General features: G+C 39.9%; 1 protein-coding gene across 10 annotated transcripts in view; it reads left to right on the top strand.

The window, feature by feature from the left end:
• Positions 1-14,996, top strand: part of gria4a (glutamate receptor, ionotropic, AMPA 4a) — a 130,932-nt gene that overhangs the window by 50,952 nt on the left and 64,984 nt on the right. For all 10 annotated transcript variants that reach the window (XR_009789724.1, XR_009789725.1, XM_061782124.1 and 7 more), the window contains 5 exons: positions 915-1,154; positions 7,351-7,403; positions 7,578-7,709; positions 12,157-12,210; positions 12,897-13,055. Coding sequence is in view for 8 of the 10 variants with exons in the window: in XM_061782124.1 (XP_061638108.1) it covers positions 915-1,154; positions 7,351-7,403; positions 7,578-7,709; positions 12,157-12,210; positions 12,897-13,055 (638 nt within the window). In the remaining 2 variants the exon portion in view is untranslated. The remainder of the gene's footprint in view (positions 1-914; positions 1,155-7,350; positions 7,404-7,577; positions 7,710-12,156; positions 12,211-12,896; positions 13,056-14,996) is intronic.

The following is a 14,996-nucleotide window of genomic DNA, read 5'->3' on the forward strand; positions in this document are numbered from 1 at the left end:
ACATTCTGTGACTTTCCTCAGTGAATTCTTGAAAAATTATGTAGTACCTGCTCGTATTTTTCTCTCTGGTTGCAAAGCCACAATGTACAGCATCTTCAAGCATCAAACACAAAATATCATGTTGATAAATCCACACGCACTCGCTAGAAATTGAAGTGTCGGAGCGATTGGATTGAATGTTGAAAGATGGCTCAGTTCTGAACAGTGAGGTTCAGTGTGACATAGTTGATTCATTTTTCAGTTCGAAGCCAGCCTGAAGTTTTTGGTGGTGTGTATGAATCTGAAGAAGAAAGTTTATATTTGTTTTTTATTTGACTGCAACCTCCCAAACCTTTCTGATAGTTATACTGTATTCAGAAATATATATATATTTAGAAAGACTGACCTTCCCCTAAATATATGCAAGACAATGGATTATACTCTCTGGCCGCATTGTATATAAACAGATTTAGAATTTTAAAAAGAAAACAAAAACGTTTTGAATTTCTTGTTGGAACGCCTGTTTATTTCCCCTTTAATGATGCCTTTTTTGAAAGGATTATTCAATTGTGTAGTGAACGGCACAACTGAGTGTGCTTGCGTGCACCCATACTGTATGAAATGTGCCAAGTCTTCACTGCCTGTGCCAGACAGCCTATTCTGCCGTTGCGATTGACTCTCGTTTCATGTTTGGATACTTATTAATCAGTTGAAATAAATATAAACTTGTATGTACACCTGCATGTTTTAATGGTATGCCATACTGTATGCTGCATGAATGGGTTTTTAGAAGCATAGCCAGATGTAATTACATGTAAAGGAACAATATTTTTCATAGTTATGTATGCTTTTTGTATACTTTCACAAATAATGTCAATTTGTGTGCTTCTTAAGTGTTTCTAATAATTCTTTCTCCATTCTCAACTCCCTCCCAGTCTGTTCTCAGTATTCAAGGGGTGTCTTCACCATATTCGGTCTTTATGACAAACGCTCAGTCAACACACTGACATCATTCTGTGGGGCCCTGCACATCAGCCTGGTGACACCCAGCTTCCCCACCGAAGGAGAAGCCCAGTTCACCCTGCAACTGCGACCATCCATCAGAGGGGCTTTGCTGTCCCTTTTGGACCACTACGACTGGAGCCGATTTGTCTTTCTCTACGATACGGACAGAGGTAAAAAGAGAAGCCACACACACACAGAATGCAAAAAAATACAGCACTGTGACAACGTCCTCGGCCATCATTAGATTCATAGAACCAAAGATGTGCAGGAGAGTCCTTGCATTACACTGACCAATAAAAAGATCTGCAATGAATCCGCAATACGTGCACCGTGATACATTGAGGGATTACTGTATTTTATATTGAGTACTGTGCTGTTTTCGGCCACCATTAGATTAATCTTTTCATCAATTCTATAATGACCATTTACTAGAATATCAGTTGAGTGCAGACCACAGACTTGGTTTGTGGAGGAGGAGGAACAGACTGATTCTCAGGGGTGGACTGTTTCATTGATTCAATAGTGACTTAGATGGTCAAAATAAATACATTATGTCAAATACAACAATAGTGAAAAGAGTTCAAAGAACTTCAAAGCCAGTGGTGGCATAAAGCTTTTGGATGGTATCATATTGAGAAAAAAAATACAATCCTTTGTTTAGCTGGTTCTTTAATTCGATATATAATTTATTAATTATTTTATCAATTCTCTTTCATCAAGTTTAGCTAGTGCATGTTGTCAAGATGAACCAACGACAGACGAGGCCTGTTATTTGCACTGACACTCATAGGGCCTGATTTACTAAGCTCCCAAATAGCAAGAGTTAAATTGCATTCACTCTAACAGATTGCACGTTCTGTTAGCAGGCGTGTTATGTGTGCTCTACTATGATTGCGATCTTTTACTAAAAACCCAAGCCATGGGTGCTAAATTCCATGTTCATTCACTTAACAGATTGCAAATGCAGTTGCGAGAGGTGTAAAAGTGAAGGAGAGGGTTTTGCGCTTAAGGTAGCTTTGATCATTTTCACCATGGAAATTTTGGGAGAGCATGGCATTATGAAGTTTGAAAGGAAGACATAACACACAAACAACACAAATTACTGAGTTACAGAAACCAAATCTGTCGCCTCGATAATTTGGGAAAGCCAGCAACTGCATAAATCCCATGTTTCGATCAATTTAACCCATCCCAAGTGCGTGTAACTTGACTGTAACTGCCCATCCTATGGAATATTGCAATTAAAAACTGGGACAGTACACGTAAAAAACTGATCAGGGAGAGGCCAGCACCAAATGACCCAGACTCACTGAAATCCTGAGTATGAGTTTTGTCATCGGTAATAAGACCTTCTTTTTGTGACTGGTTCCAAGTGAGTCCTTCGATTATTCAGAAGCTCCAAAATTGCATTGCTGAATAAACGATTTGTCGCGCTAATTTTTGTTTTAGTTAATTGAAAAATGTTTACACAAGCAGAAAAGTTCCCCCCAACTGCCTCTCATGCCTGTTCTACACTCTATAAGCTGATACGGGAATGGATGTTGACTCCCACTCCCTCCCACTGAGGTTGATCCCACTCCCTCCCAATACCGAGTGTTAAAAAAAATCCTGCCAAATCCCAACTATTTAAAAAAATAAATAAATAAATCCTGCGATTGGCTGGGAACCAGTTCAGGGTGTACCCCGCCTCCTGCTCCAGCACGCCCGCGACCCTAGTGAGGAGAAGCGGCTCAGAAAATGGATGGATGGATGGAAATAAATAAATCCTGCCCAGTTTTTTGAAAAAAAATCATTCGCATTCCCACAGAGATTGATCCTAATCCTGAGCCAAAATTTTACAGAATTCCCCAGAATTTTTTGTTTTTACTCCCAGGTTTGATAAATCACGTTGCACATGCTAAAATTAATCTATTTACATATACTCCACCCAGAACATGCAAAACAAACTTTGCTACAATTTTGCCTGTTTGTCGGACATAATCCTGGGTGTGCCCGGTTAATAGATCAGCTTCTACATCTGTTTGCAATCAAGTTTTCACCTGTTTAGCGCAAACCTTTCATCAATCAGGCTCATAGTGGTCACCTGGCTATAATTAAACCATCGCATCATGCACATAGGCAAAGCATTAGCTTTTTTACTCCGAGAAAACTAGAGCAATTCCCAAACACAGAGGAAATGAAGGTCAGACGTGATCCACTGTCCCATAGTATGGAGGCAAGTTGAGGCTGTCTCGATTCGTATCCTGGGTGATGACAGATGAAAGTGAAGAGAGGCGGAACACAAGAGTCAGTCAAGTTGGCTAGGCAGCCAGAAAGAGAGGAAGCATAAAGGACAGGTGTAGAATGAGGGGAGCAGGGGACAAACAAGTTGATAGGAAAGAGACAGGTATGGTACTTTGTCAGAAACGCAAGGAGGCGGGGGTATGAGAAATGCAAGAAAAGAGGGTAACAAATAGGATCACAAGCATCTATTGATATCCAGTGGCATGCAGCAGGAGTTGGAGGAGATTAAATTGAGAAAAAGAGGGGGAAATGAAGGAGAAATGCAGCAAAGGATGGATGTGTAGACTTTTGGCCGTGCTCACTTGGCCAAGGAAGGGGACCTTGTTATAGGCTCCCATTATGCTCTGCTGCTGGTAATGTGCTGGAAAATGGGCAGCAACACTGTGTTCTGTTTTACACTCACTACTGTATTAGACTCACCACTGTGCTCCACACACACATAAATATGTATACGTTTACTATACAGTATATACATATATACACACACTGGACTTCTTTTGGTGCAGCACAATCTAATGTGAGCCAACACATGGCCTGTCTTTTTAAAGATAACTCTAAATATATTGTCGTAAACAAGCACAACTCTATAAAAGTTGTGCCCTTTTAATATTATGGCTATGCCTGTCACTATAACAATTTTTCTAAGGCAATATATTTTCCCCAAAACTATCACGATAAATGATAGTTTTTTTTAATGCCTCTGAAATCATGAAAATTAAGGCCTGCCCTTATTATTGAGTATATTTTATTTTTTGCTTTTAAATCATTCATTTCTTGTTTCTCTATTAAATTGCTTTTCTTTATTCACTGATATGGATCCCCCTGGGACTGAAATAAAGAATAAGGAGCAGCAAAACAAGCCTGGTTTACATGGAGCCTTTTTTTCTGATTATCGTCGGTTTAGAAGCCCAAACCGAATGAAAATGCGCCATATAAACTCCTTAATTGGAATAAACAGGCCGAATCCGAATGGCATTTCATTCGGCTTCACAGGGGTTGACCATTCCTTTTGCCAAACTGATCAGAAGTAAATTTTCGCCATGTATACCGTCATTCAGAATACAGCCGGGAAAAGCTGTCTGCGCATTCTTTGTCTCGATGTAAATGCGCAGTGACATCATCCTTTACACGCACAGCGTAAATATGGCGGCCCGTATGCGACGGAATGTCTTATTTTTAACTACTTAGAAATTGTTTTTATCGTTTTTTTGTTTTTTTTTAAATAAACAGACCTCCATCTTGATTAATGACGTGACGTTCACGATGACGTGCTTATGTCTCACGGCTGTTCCTATTAAATGTACTGCACATGTGTACACCCGATCAGAATAGATCAAGTCACATGTAAAGAGTTGACCAGAGATCTTCAATCAGAATGATTTCAATCGGAATGAAGAAAAAGTCTCCATGTAAACCCGGCTTCTGTGTGGTCAGTCCGCTGAAGAGGATCGTGCCCTTCACCTGTCAATGAAGTATACGTTGACGCTCGCTGTAGCCAACTACTGCCTGAATAACACGTGCCGCTGAGGTTATGCTCTATAAACAGTTAACGTTCCCGTGTTTATTTTAATTGGGGACTAACACACACAACAACGCAGAGCGAAGCTCTGATGTTCTAAAGGACTTTTCCACGGCTGAGAAAGCTGTTTAGCTCAAATCGGTTGTTAGTTAGCTCACAGTCTAGCTTGTTAGCTCGCAAGCTAACGAGCTAGCTCAACAAACGGTTAACTTTCCCTTAAGTATCTCTGTTGTGTGAATCTGGCACTGGCAAGAGTGGACCCCGGTGTTCCATGAGCCCACTAGCGGAAATGACACAGCCATACAATTCTGCTGGCTCGCTGTGTGATCCGCACGCCGGCTCACCGCAAGAAGTCCGGAGTCGAGTCCGGAAAAACTATCGTTGTCCATTTTATTTAGTGAACCATAAATCGATATAGTAATTATCGTGATTATGACTTAATTATGACTATTGTGAAACATTGTTGCCCAAAATGTTAGAAACACATTTCAGGATGTTGCAGGGCAGAACTGCAGATGACAACTGCTAATGTAATTTCATCCATCCATCCATTTTCTGAGCCGCTTCTCCTCACTAGGGTCGCGGGCGTGCTGGAGCCTATCCCAGCTGTCATCGGGCAGGAGGCGGGGTACACCCTGAACTGGTTGCCAGCCAATCGCTAATGTAATTTATTATACTTATTGTTAAATGAATACTTGTTTGACAACATCAATCTCACAGGATTGACTTTACACACGGTAAACATTAACACATGCTACACTCTTATCAATGTGTAAAGGAATTAAATAATACAAATATGTGATATCATTTATGTCATTAATATTATATATATAATAATATAATATGATAAGGCGGCACGGTGGGCGACTGGTTAGAGCGTCAGCCTCACAGTTCTGAGGACCCGGGTTCAATCCCCGGCCCCGCCTGTGTGGAGTTTGCATGTTCTCCCCGTGCCTGCGTGGGTTTTCTCCGGGCACTCCGGTTTCCTCCCACATCCCCAAAACATGCATTAATTGGAGACTCTAAATTGCCCGTAGGTGTGCATGTGAGTGCGAATGGTTGTTTGTTTGTATGTGCCCTGCGATTGGCTGGCAACCAGTTCAGGGTGTACCCCGCCTCCTGCCCGATGACAGCTGGGATAGGCTCCAGCACGCCCGCGACCCTAGTGAGGAAAAGCGGCTCAGAAAATGGATGGATGGTTGGATAATATGATAATGCGAAAGATGTTTCTACATATTGCTGTGAGATATTGCTGTACAAAATGGACAAAATGTTATAGCCCAATAACGATACTGTTTATATCCCGATAGTTTTTTAAAAGTATTTTTCCATAAAATTACATGAAAATTAATGACCATTTTCTCTGATATTTTATCCATTTATTTATGAAACCAAATTTACATACAAAAACAAGTGTATACAAAATAAAAATTCAATAAAAAACATATCCAGTGAAAAATACCATTCATGATATCTGGTAAATGGTAAATGGACTGCACTTACAGTATATAGAGCTTTATCTACACCATCACAGTGCCTAAAGCGCTTTGCAAAGCCTCACATTCACTCAATGACACACACATTCATACACCAATGGGCGACTGCTGCCATGCAAGGCGCTGCCAGGCCCACTGGGAGCAAATTAGGTTTCAGTGTCTTGCCCAAAGACACTCGCAGACAGTTGGAGCCGGGATTCAAACCAGCTACCCTTAGCTTGTCACTGGACAACCCGCTCTACCTACTGAGCCACAGCCAATCGAAGCGGCTCCTCTCATTCCCTTTATAAATGTCTGACAGTCTTGATGTAGATATGGCACCATTCTTTGTGTGTAAGAGGACAATGCGCAATCACAGACAATGTGAGCAGATAGCCTTATTAAATACAGAATGAGTAGTATCTCAGTATCTGTTTGCCTGGGCACCAATCAAATTCACCAAAGTCGCGTCAGACGAGCCATCTACTTTGCACTAGGACTTAGACGTGTTCTGAGCAGTCATAGGTTTAGATCGACTTTCTGCCACCAAATTGTCACTCCACCAGGTGCATCTCCAAGGACACTGGTCTGCCAAATTGGTAAAAATGTGCAGCCCTGCGCTTGCGTAAAAATCTGAATCCACCAGCATTTGGGCACCGCCACAGATGCGCTGTCTACGAAAAAAGGAACAGCTAGTGTTGACTCACAGTCAAATAGTGTGTGGTACATCATCATCTAATGATGTACTTGATGCGTTGGACAAGGGAGGATTGTTGCTAGGAATGCAACGTTAAGTGCTTTACCCTCCTCATTGGAAGGCAAGACATTAGGATATTGCTTCAGTAAATGAGATGGGCTGATGAGTCTGCTGGATATTAATGGACACCTGCAAGCACTTTGCTGATATTGCCCATATGCACACACACTGAGGTAATTGTGATAAAATCAAACTTTTTCTGAACACTGGTGGGAATATTAAGCATTAAAATGTTTTTGTAAAAACGGCAAATCATAATTGCTCAACATCTCAAGCAGCTCTTACATTGTTCATGCTCCTATTTTCCCTTCTCTATTTTCTCACTTGCCTAGGTTATGCCATCCTGCAGGCAATCATGGAGAGAGCAGGGCAAAACGGCTGGCAGGTAAGCAGACACACACACACACACACACACACAAAAACCCTGGAAATGGACCAAAATAAACACATCATGCAGCATGCATAAAAAGTGGTTCTGCACTCTGTATTGGTTCTGCAATATTATTATCAGATTACATGCCATTTGTTTCTGCCTAATTTGTATTCAATTTTAACTTAGGTGAGTGCGATCTGTGTGGAGAGTTTCAACGAGGCTGGATATCGCCGACTTTTAGAAGACCTGGACCGACGTCAAGAAAGGAAGTTTGTCATTGACCTGGAGCCAGAGCGACTACTGAGCATGCTAGAACAGGTACTGTCAATATACTACAATGTACTATTTACACAAAGCAGACAATAATGTTCTTGAGTCAATATACTGCTTTATACTGCGATTCCAGGATTTTTTTTCCCATTAGGTTCTATTCAACCAACCATTTTCTATACCACTTCTACTTCTTCTCCATGTTAGTACAGTCAGTGGTGCCTTGAGCAGCGATCCGTGTGTGAGTGGAGGATTGTCACTGCTCTTGGCCAGTGTGGCAACAGCAATGTCCAATAAAAAACGATTTGGAGATATTGTACAATTGAACCCAATCGAAAAGCCCTTAACACATAATAAAAAGCTTTACAAATTGACAACACAGTAGACTGTCACAAGAAAATGATTAATTACAGTCATTAATGGAGGAATGGCACGTTTCCATTTTGATATTTCCATTGTATCACTATTGTCTGCCAGCTGTCAGCTTCAAGCCACTTGTGACAGCATGCCTTATATGAATGAAACAAAACAGAAATTTCCCCCATGTAATTAATGGAAAAATATGAACTTAAATAGCAACTGAACATCACAGGTTTATTCACAGGGAGCATTGTTAGTCCCATCTGAATGGGTTAGGCCTGTAAACATGCACCAGTGCTGGTGGAAGGGCAGGGTCATCATTGTTAGACATTGATGCTGCCTGACCTTGATTTAAAACAAGTTCTACTAAGATAATTTAAATTTTTTCAACTTTAGTAGGTGTAATGCATGTGTGGTTGGTGGGGTCATGTTCCTTTCCTTGGCTTGTGAGGGATGACGTGGCAGAAAAAGTTGCATATAGAATTTACAGGACTTGAAACCTGCGTGTGTATGCACATGCGTGAGTGTGTGCGCACGTGTCACTAAACAAAATTGACACAAATCTGACACAGAGCTCTGACATATGAGGGGCCGTGAGGGAAATTATTCAGGATAAGCTCTCACACTTACTATTCAAATGCTTTCACACACACACAAACTACTGAAAGGCTCTCATAAGGACTACTCAAACACTCTCATACGCATGAGTCTTGCTCTCATTAACACTACTCAAATGCTCTCATTGCCAACTCAAAGGCTCTCATTTACACTAGTCAAATGCTCTCATTTACACTACTCAAATGCTCTCGCATACACGCGTCTTGCGCTCATCAACACTACTCAAATGCGTTCACGCGAGCACGTCAATCACATTCTCGCACACATCACTGGCATTCACGAGTTCATGTCAATCATGCTCACACGTGAATAGTGTAAATCTTTTATTAGGTAGTTAAATTCAAAAAGTGAAATTATAGAGATGAACTGCACACTGCACACACTAAGAGTGAAGTATTTCATATTTAAAATATGTATTATTTTGATGATAGTAGCACAAGGCAAATAAAAACAAAATTCCCCATATTGAGAAACTAAAATATAACGTCAAACGAAATAATTAATTCAAGAAATAAAGTGATTTTTAATGTAGAAATTAGGCTGGAATTTGCCCTCTGAAAAATACTTCAGTGTTTAATCACTCTCTGAGTACTGAAGAAAAACTTTTCAACTATATTCTAATTTATTGAGATGTACCATCCATCCATTTTCTGAGCCGCTTCTCCTCACTAGGGTCGCGGGCGTGCTGGAGCCTATCCCAGCTATCATTGGGCAGGAGGCGGGGTACCCTGAACTGGTTGCCAGCCAATCGCAGGGCACATACAAACAAACAACCATTCGCACTCACATTTACACCTATGGGCAATTTAGAGTCTTCAATTAACCTAGCATGCATGTTTTTGGGATGCGGGAGGAAACCGGAGTGCCCGGAGAAAACCCACGCAGGCACGGGGAGAACATGCAAACTCCACACAGGCGGGGCCGGGGATTGAACCCTAGTCCTCAGAACTCTGAGGCTGACGGTCTAACCAGTCGGCCACCATGCCGCCTGAGATGTACCTATATTTAAAAAACTCATAAAATATTCGACTCTGACTGTGTGTAGTCTGGAGTGCATATCGATGACACGAGTTTCACTACGACAATTAAATTCCTTCATTCGCTTTGGGCACCTCATTAGGTACACCGGCGCAGGGGAGTTTAAACCCGACTATCCGGCCATCCTGCCTGCAACGAACCGTATAGGTTTCAGATTGTAACGCAGCGGTGTTGAAATTCTGCCTTGAGTCCAGGCGTAAACACACGTCCACTGCGCTTTAGCCCGAAAGGCACATTTATTCGGCAGCATACGCGACAGAATAATGGCGTCTCGCTCTTGACAGACGAGCCAGCCTAGCCCTACGTCATACACGACATGGCTTCTTATTGGCCAACCATTACGTCATATCCTACAGCACTTACATATTAAAAGCAGCCATTTTAAATCAATGAGGAAAAGCGTTATTGTAACACAATAATCAACAAGTATACGACATATATATATTAAAAATATATATGTATGTACTATACAGTATAAGGCTATGTAACGCTACTGTTTAAGTTAGTACTATTGTACTTTATGGCTGTTGGTCAATGCCATATTTTATTTTGAAACCACTTCCTTTTCAACTCATAAAAATACACGCTCACATAAACATGTCAAATGCTTTTTCACACATACACCTCAAACACATTCGCATAAACATGTCAATTCTATTCACATACCATCCTCAAATCCATTCATAAAATATACTATAGTTAATATAGTTATACTTTTCAGAGGGCAAATTCCACTATTTCCTGAATTAATTCACTCTTTCGTTTGACGTTATATTTTAGTTTCTCAATATGGGGATTTTTTTTATTTGCTATCATCATCATCAATCATCAAAATAATACATATTTTAAATATGAAATACTTCACTCTTGAGTGTGTGCAGTGTGCAGTTCATCTCTATAATTTCACTTTTTGAAGTGAACTACTTAATAAAAGATTTACACAATTCACATGTGAGCATGATGGACACAACTCGTGAATGCCAGTGATGTGTGCGAGAATGTGATTGACGTGCTCGCGTGAACGCATTTGAGTAGTGTTGATGAGCACAAGATGCGTGTTTATGAGAGCATTTGAGTAGTGTAAATGAGAGCATTTGACTACTGTAAATGAGAGAATTTGAGTAGTGTTAATGAGAGCATTTGAGTAGTGTAAATGAGAGCATTTGAGTAGTTTACATGAGAGCATTTGAGGAGTGTCAATGAGAGCATTTGAGTAGTCAATGAGAGCAATTGAGTTGTTTGTGTGTGTGTGAAAGCATTTGAATAGTAAGTGTGAGAGCGAATCCTAAATAATGTCCCTAACGGCCCCTCATACTGACACATGCATTCACCCTTAATATACGTCGCTATCAAGGATACATCTTGTACTGTACATGTGAATCATGTTATAAGGAAATAAATACATACACAGTAGCATTTAAATGGGCGTACCCATTGGACTACAAACACGAATATCCCTGTTCCAGACAGACAGACTGCTTTTTAATTAGACTCTGTGGTGAGTGAACGGACAGCCAGAGATACACACAAACACACATTAGTGTTTACAACAGACACAAACTCGTGTCACAATGGCCTCTGCGGTGTCTGTGTTGGCGAGTGTCCCTGCTCAGAGACACACTGCTCTGTTTGTCAGGCCCTGCCAGCTGCACCGTGTGTGTGTGTGTGTGTACGTGTGTGTGTACGTGTGTGTGTACGTGTGTGGTTGTGTGTGTGTGTGTGTGTGTGTGTGTGTGCATGCGTGCGTGCGTGTGTGTGTGTGTGTGTGCATGCGTGCGTGGGTGCGTGGGTGTAGCTGCTGATATGTGAGGGTGGTAGAAAGAACGATCTTTTAATTATAAAGTAATAGTAATTTTTACGTAAAAAAAAGTAAATAGTAAAACATTTATAGATAAATGTATATATATAGACAATGCATGATAAGCACATAACTTGAAGAACTTTGAGCACAGTATCATCATTCAAGTTTCCTGCAGCTTTGATGCTGGTCCCGCGTTGTTTCTCTCAGCACAATTATAATGTTCAAGAGCATGAATGTCAAGCTAAAACAGTGCATTCATTTCATGGAGTGTAATTGCATTTATACAGTCAAAATGCATGCAGATTACATAATAGTTAATCCACTTTTCAACATAAACATTTTTATGTTCTTAGTGAGACAATTGTCATATAAACATGGCCTGAGATCAATCTGGAATCAGGGTGCTCAATGTGATGCTCCATTTTCTTGAAATTATATACTTTTTACTTGCTGAAAAATAAACACTTGAAACAATTTTAATTAGCAGTCATGTTAGAATAGAAAACTGCATTACTTGTTTGGAGGGTTGTATCCAAAGTAATACGTTTCAAAAATGAAACAGTTTAGTCCAATGTTAAACAACTGACTGTATTTTCTCAGTCAATGTGATTTTGCCTATCATTGTCAACCAAGCATTTCATAATTTTAATGTGTTGCACTTTGTCAATCTTTCTTCAGGCAGTCAGTGTGGGGAAACACGTAAAAGGCTACCACTACATCATAGCAAACCTGGTAAGACATATTGAGCTATTTGCTGCTGTTACACTTGTTTTGCAATTGCCAGATATGAAACCAAAAAAAAAGTAATTTGAATGGCATTGTTATCTTAGTCTTCCAATGTCAATAATATGCTGCATTTTGTCACTTGGTTCAGCAAGTTACAGATGTACCTATCAGACTTAGAATAGTCAATTTAGCAATGCCTGGTCTTTAATCTCTCAGTCATTCCCGGTGGGGCCGTGAGGAAGAGGGCTGGAAGACGAGGTCAAGTAGGGGTTAAAAAAAGCTCTTAGCGCTTTTAGCAATTACTTTTCATCAGTCCAGGATCAGGCTCACATGTTTCTACCTTGTACGCTCCCTCGTTCCTAAATGAATCACTCTACATGGCCACTCTATTACAGAGGGTTACTCTGCATGAAATTTTATGAAGGAGCAGAAGCTGCACCATATTGATTAGGGGATAAATAGTGTCGATAATCTCTGCGAGTATATTAAGTATGCTTAGCTAGCACAAGCTCTCTTATATTCCTCATAATAGCGAATGGATCATAATATATATATATATATATATATATATATATATATATATATATATATATATATATATATATATATATATATATATATATATATATATGTGTGTGTGTGTGTGTGCGTGTGTGTGTGTGTATATTGTTTTTAATTCTCCTTCCTTACAGGGGTTTAAGGATATTTCTCTGGAAAGGTTCATGCATGGTGGCGCCAATGTGACTGGTTTCCAACTAGTGGACTTCAGCAAGCCAATAGTCATTAAACTGATGCAGCGTTGGAACAAACTAGATCAGAGAGAATATCCTGGATCAGAGAGCCCACCCAAGGTAAGAACTATCTCAACCCTTAAGAAATAGAGATTAGACTACTACACTGTAGCAGTAAGATATTACTAAGAGTTATGAAACAAAGCTGTGTCTTGGCTAGCTTCTTTCTTTAAAAAAATATATATCTGATATTTAAAAAAAAATTAATAAAAACAAATCCATAGAATTATTGGTTGGGAAAACATCCACTTTATGGCCAAGTATTGGTACCGGTACACCTGAAGAAAGACAATATAAATTCCATCCCCCATTTAGCAGCCCTAACAGCATCCATCCACTCTTCTAGGAAATCTTTGTACAAGATGTTAGACTGTGTTGACTTTTTGTCCATTCAGCCATAAAGTTTCTGAGGTCACTGATGTTGAAACTGAGAGGTTGTAAGCTTACAATTCTCCTGAATGCCTTTGTAAGATGAAGACTTGACGACTCACAGGCAACTAATGAGTTTTAGTTGACCCTTGATTGATTGATCAATTGTTAGAGAAATATAGCTATACTTTTGTTGCTGTATTGTATCAACACCTACATTGCTATAATTCTTTTTCATCATAAGCCAGGTCCTTTAAAGGTTATCACCTGCATTGGCTGCGTTAGTGCAAGTTCTTATCCAAACAACGTAGGTGTAGCGATGTACTACTTGATCCAACAAGAAATCTGTGTCCGCATGGAGGTTTCATTGCAGATTTTCTCTGTCTGCCTTATCGCTTCCTTTACTCTTCCTAGCTTTCGCTCCCTCTTTGTCTTGGGATTCACATGCAATTGCAGAGTCAGATCCCTCATATGTAACAATATATGTACAGTATGTATTCCACAATCTACCTCCCACCTTTGTATTTGCACTCATCTGTTTACTCTCCACACAGTAGTCCTCCACTCTCACTACTTTTTTCAAAAAGTGTCTTTCCTTCCTTTTCAGACCTTCATTGATCTGTGAATTTGAACTAGAGCCAGCTCTGGTTTTTATTTCCATATATTAACTGGAAATGTGCCCACCTATCCACGTTATATATGTTCAAATCCTAAGCAATGGAGATATTTTTCCCAGTCTGGCTGGCATACAAACTGTTTTCTAGTCATTCTGAACATAAACACACACTCACGCACACACAATGCAGTAGGTCTAATGAGATGATACAGTATATTTGACTTTAGTCCATTCTGATGGTGATATTCTTTACTATTGGCATGTCATTGTTCACCCAAACGTCAGTGTTAATTGGCTCAGCATCAGCGTTCTCAGATTCAGCGGATTAATCCTTATTAGCCGCATTAATTTTCCTCTACAGTTTACACAACATTTAGTATCTTAATGAAGCCATCGTTATGCATGCGTATGATGAATAGACACAGTCAGCATGTGAAGAGATACACAAAATAAACACAACTGCTGGTATTCTGTGTATATTTAGTATGTGTCATCCACCATGCAATTGGTACATCATTAAAGCAAATGGCATTATTCATGGTTATTTTTATAATACTTTGAAAACACATTTTTACTACTACAGCGGTGCCTTCCGATACGAGTGACCAGACTTAGTTTATCGAGACACTGTACGAGCCATTGTTCAACCAATTTTTTTGCTTTGACTTGCGAGCAGAGACTTGAAATACGAACACTTTATGGTGGCAGTGAATTCAACTCAACACACTTTCCAATAAGCAGCAGTTTTGCAAACAGTGAAAAATTCATCAAAAGTTTACTGTCAAGCTAAACACCTTGTGTATTTAAAACAGCCAAACTGCCTGAGGAACGACCCTGTCATCTTAATGCAAACGCTAATTAGCATCTATATTGCAGAGCTTTAACTCTTTAAAGCCACCCCAAAAGTCATCAAAAAATGTCTTGTAAATTTGACAGACCACATAGAAGAGCATTGTTAACAAGGTGGACACATTTGAAGGGATAACAAAATCGCAAAGAATGTGAAATCAGGCTTC

The sequence above is a fragment of the Phyllopteryx taeniolatus genome, chromosome 8, assembly GCF_024500385.1.
Source record: "Phyllopteryx taeniolatus isolate TA_2022b chromosome 8, UOR_Ptae_1.2, whole genome shotgun sequence".
Classification (NCBI taxonomy): Eukaryota; Metazoa; Chordata; class Actinopteri; order Syngnathiformes; family Syngnathidae; genus Phyllopteryx; species Phyllopteryx taeniolatus.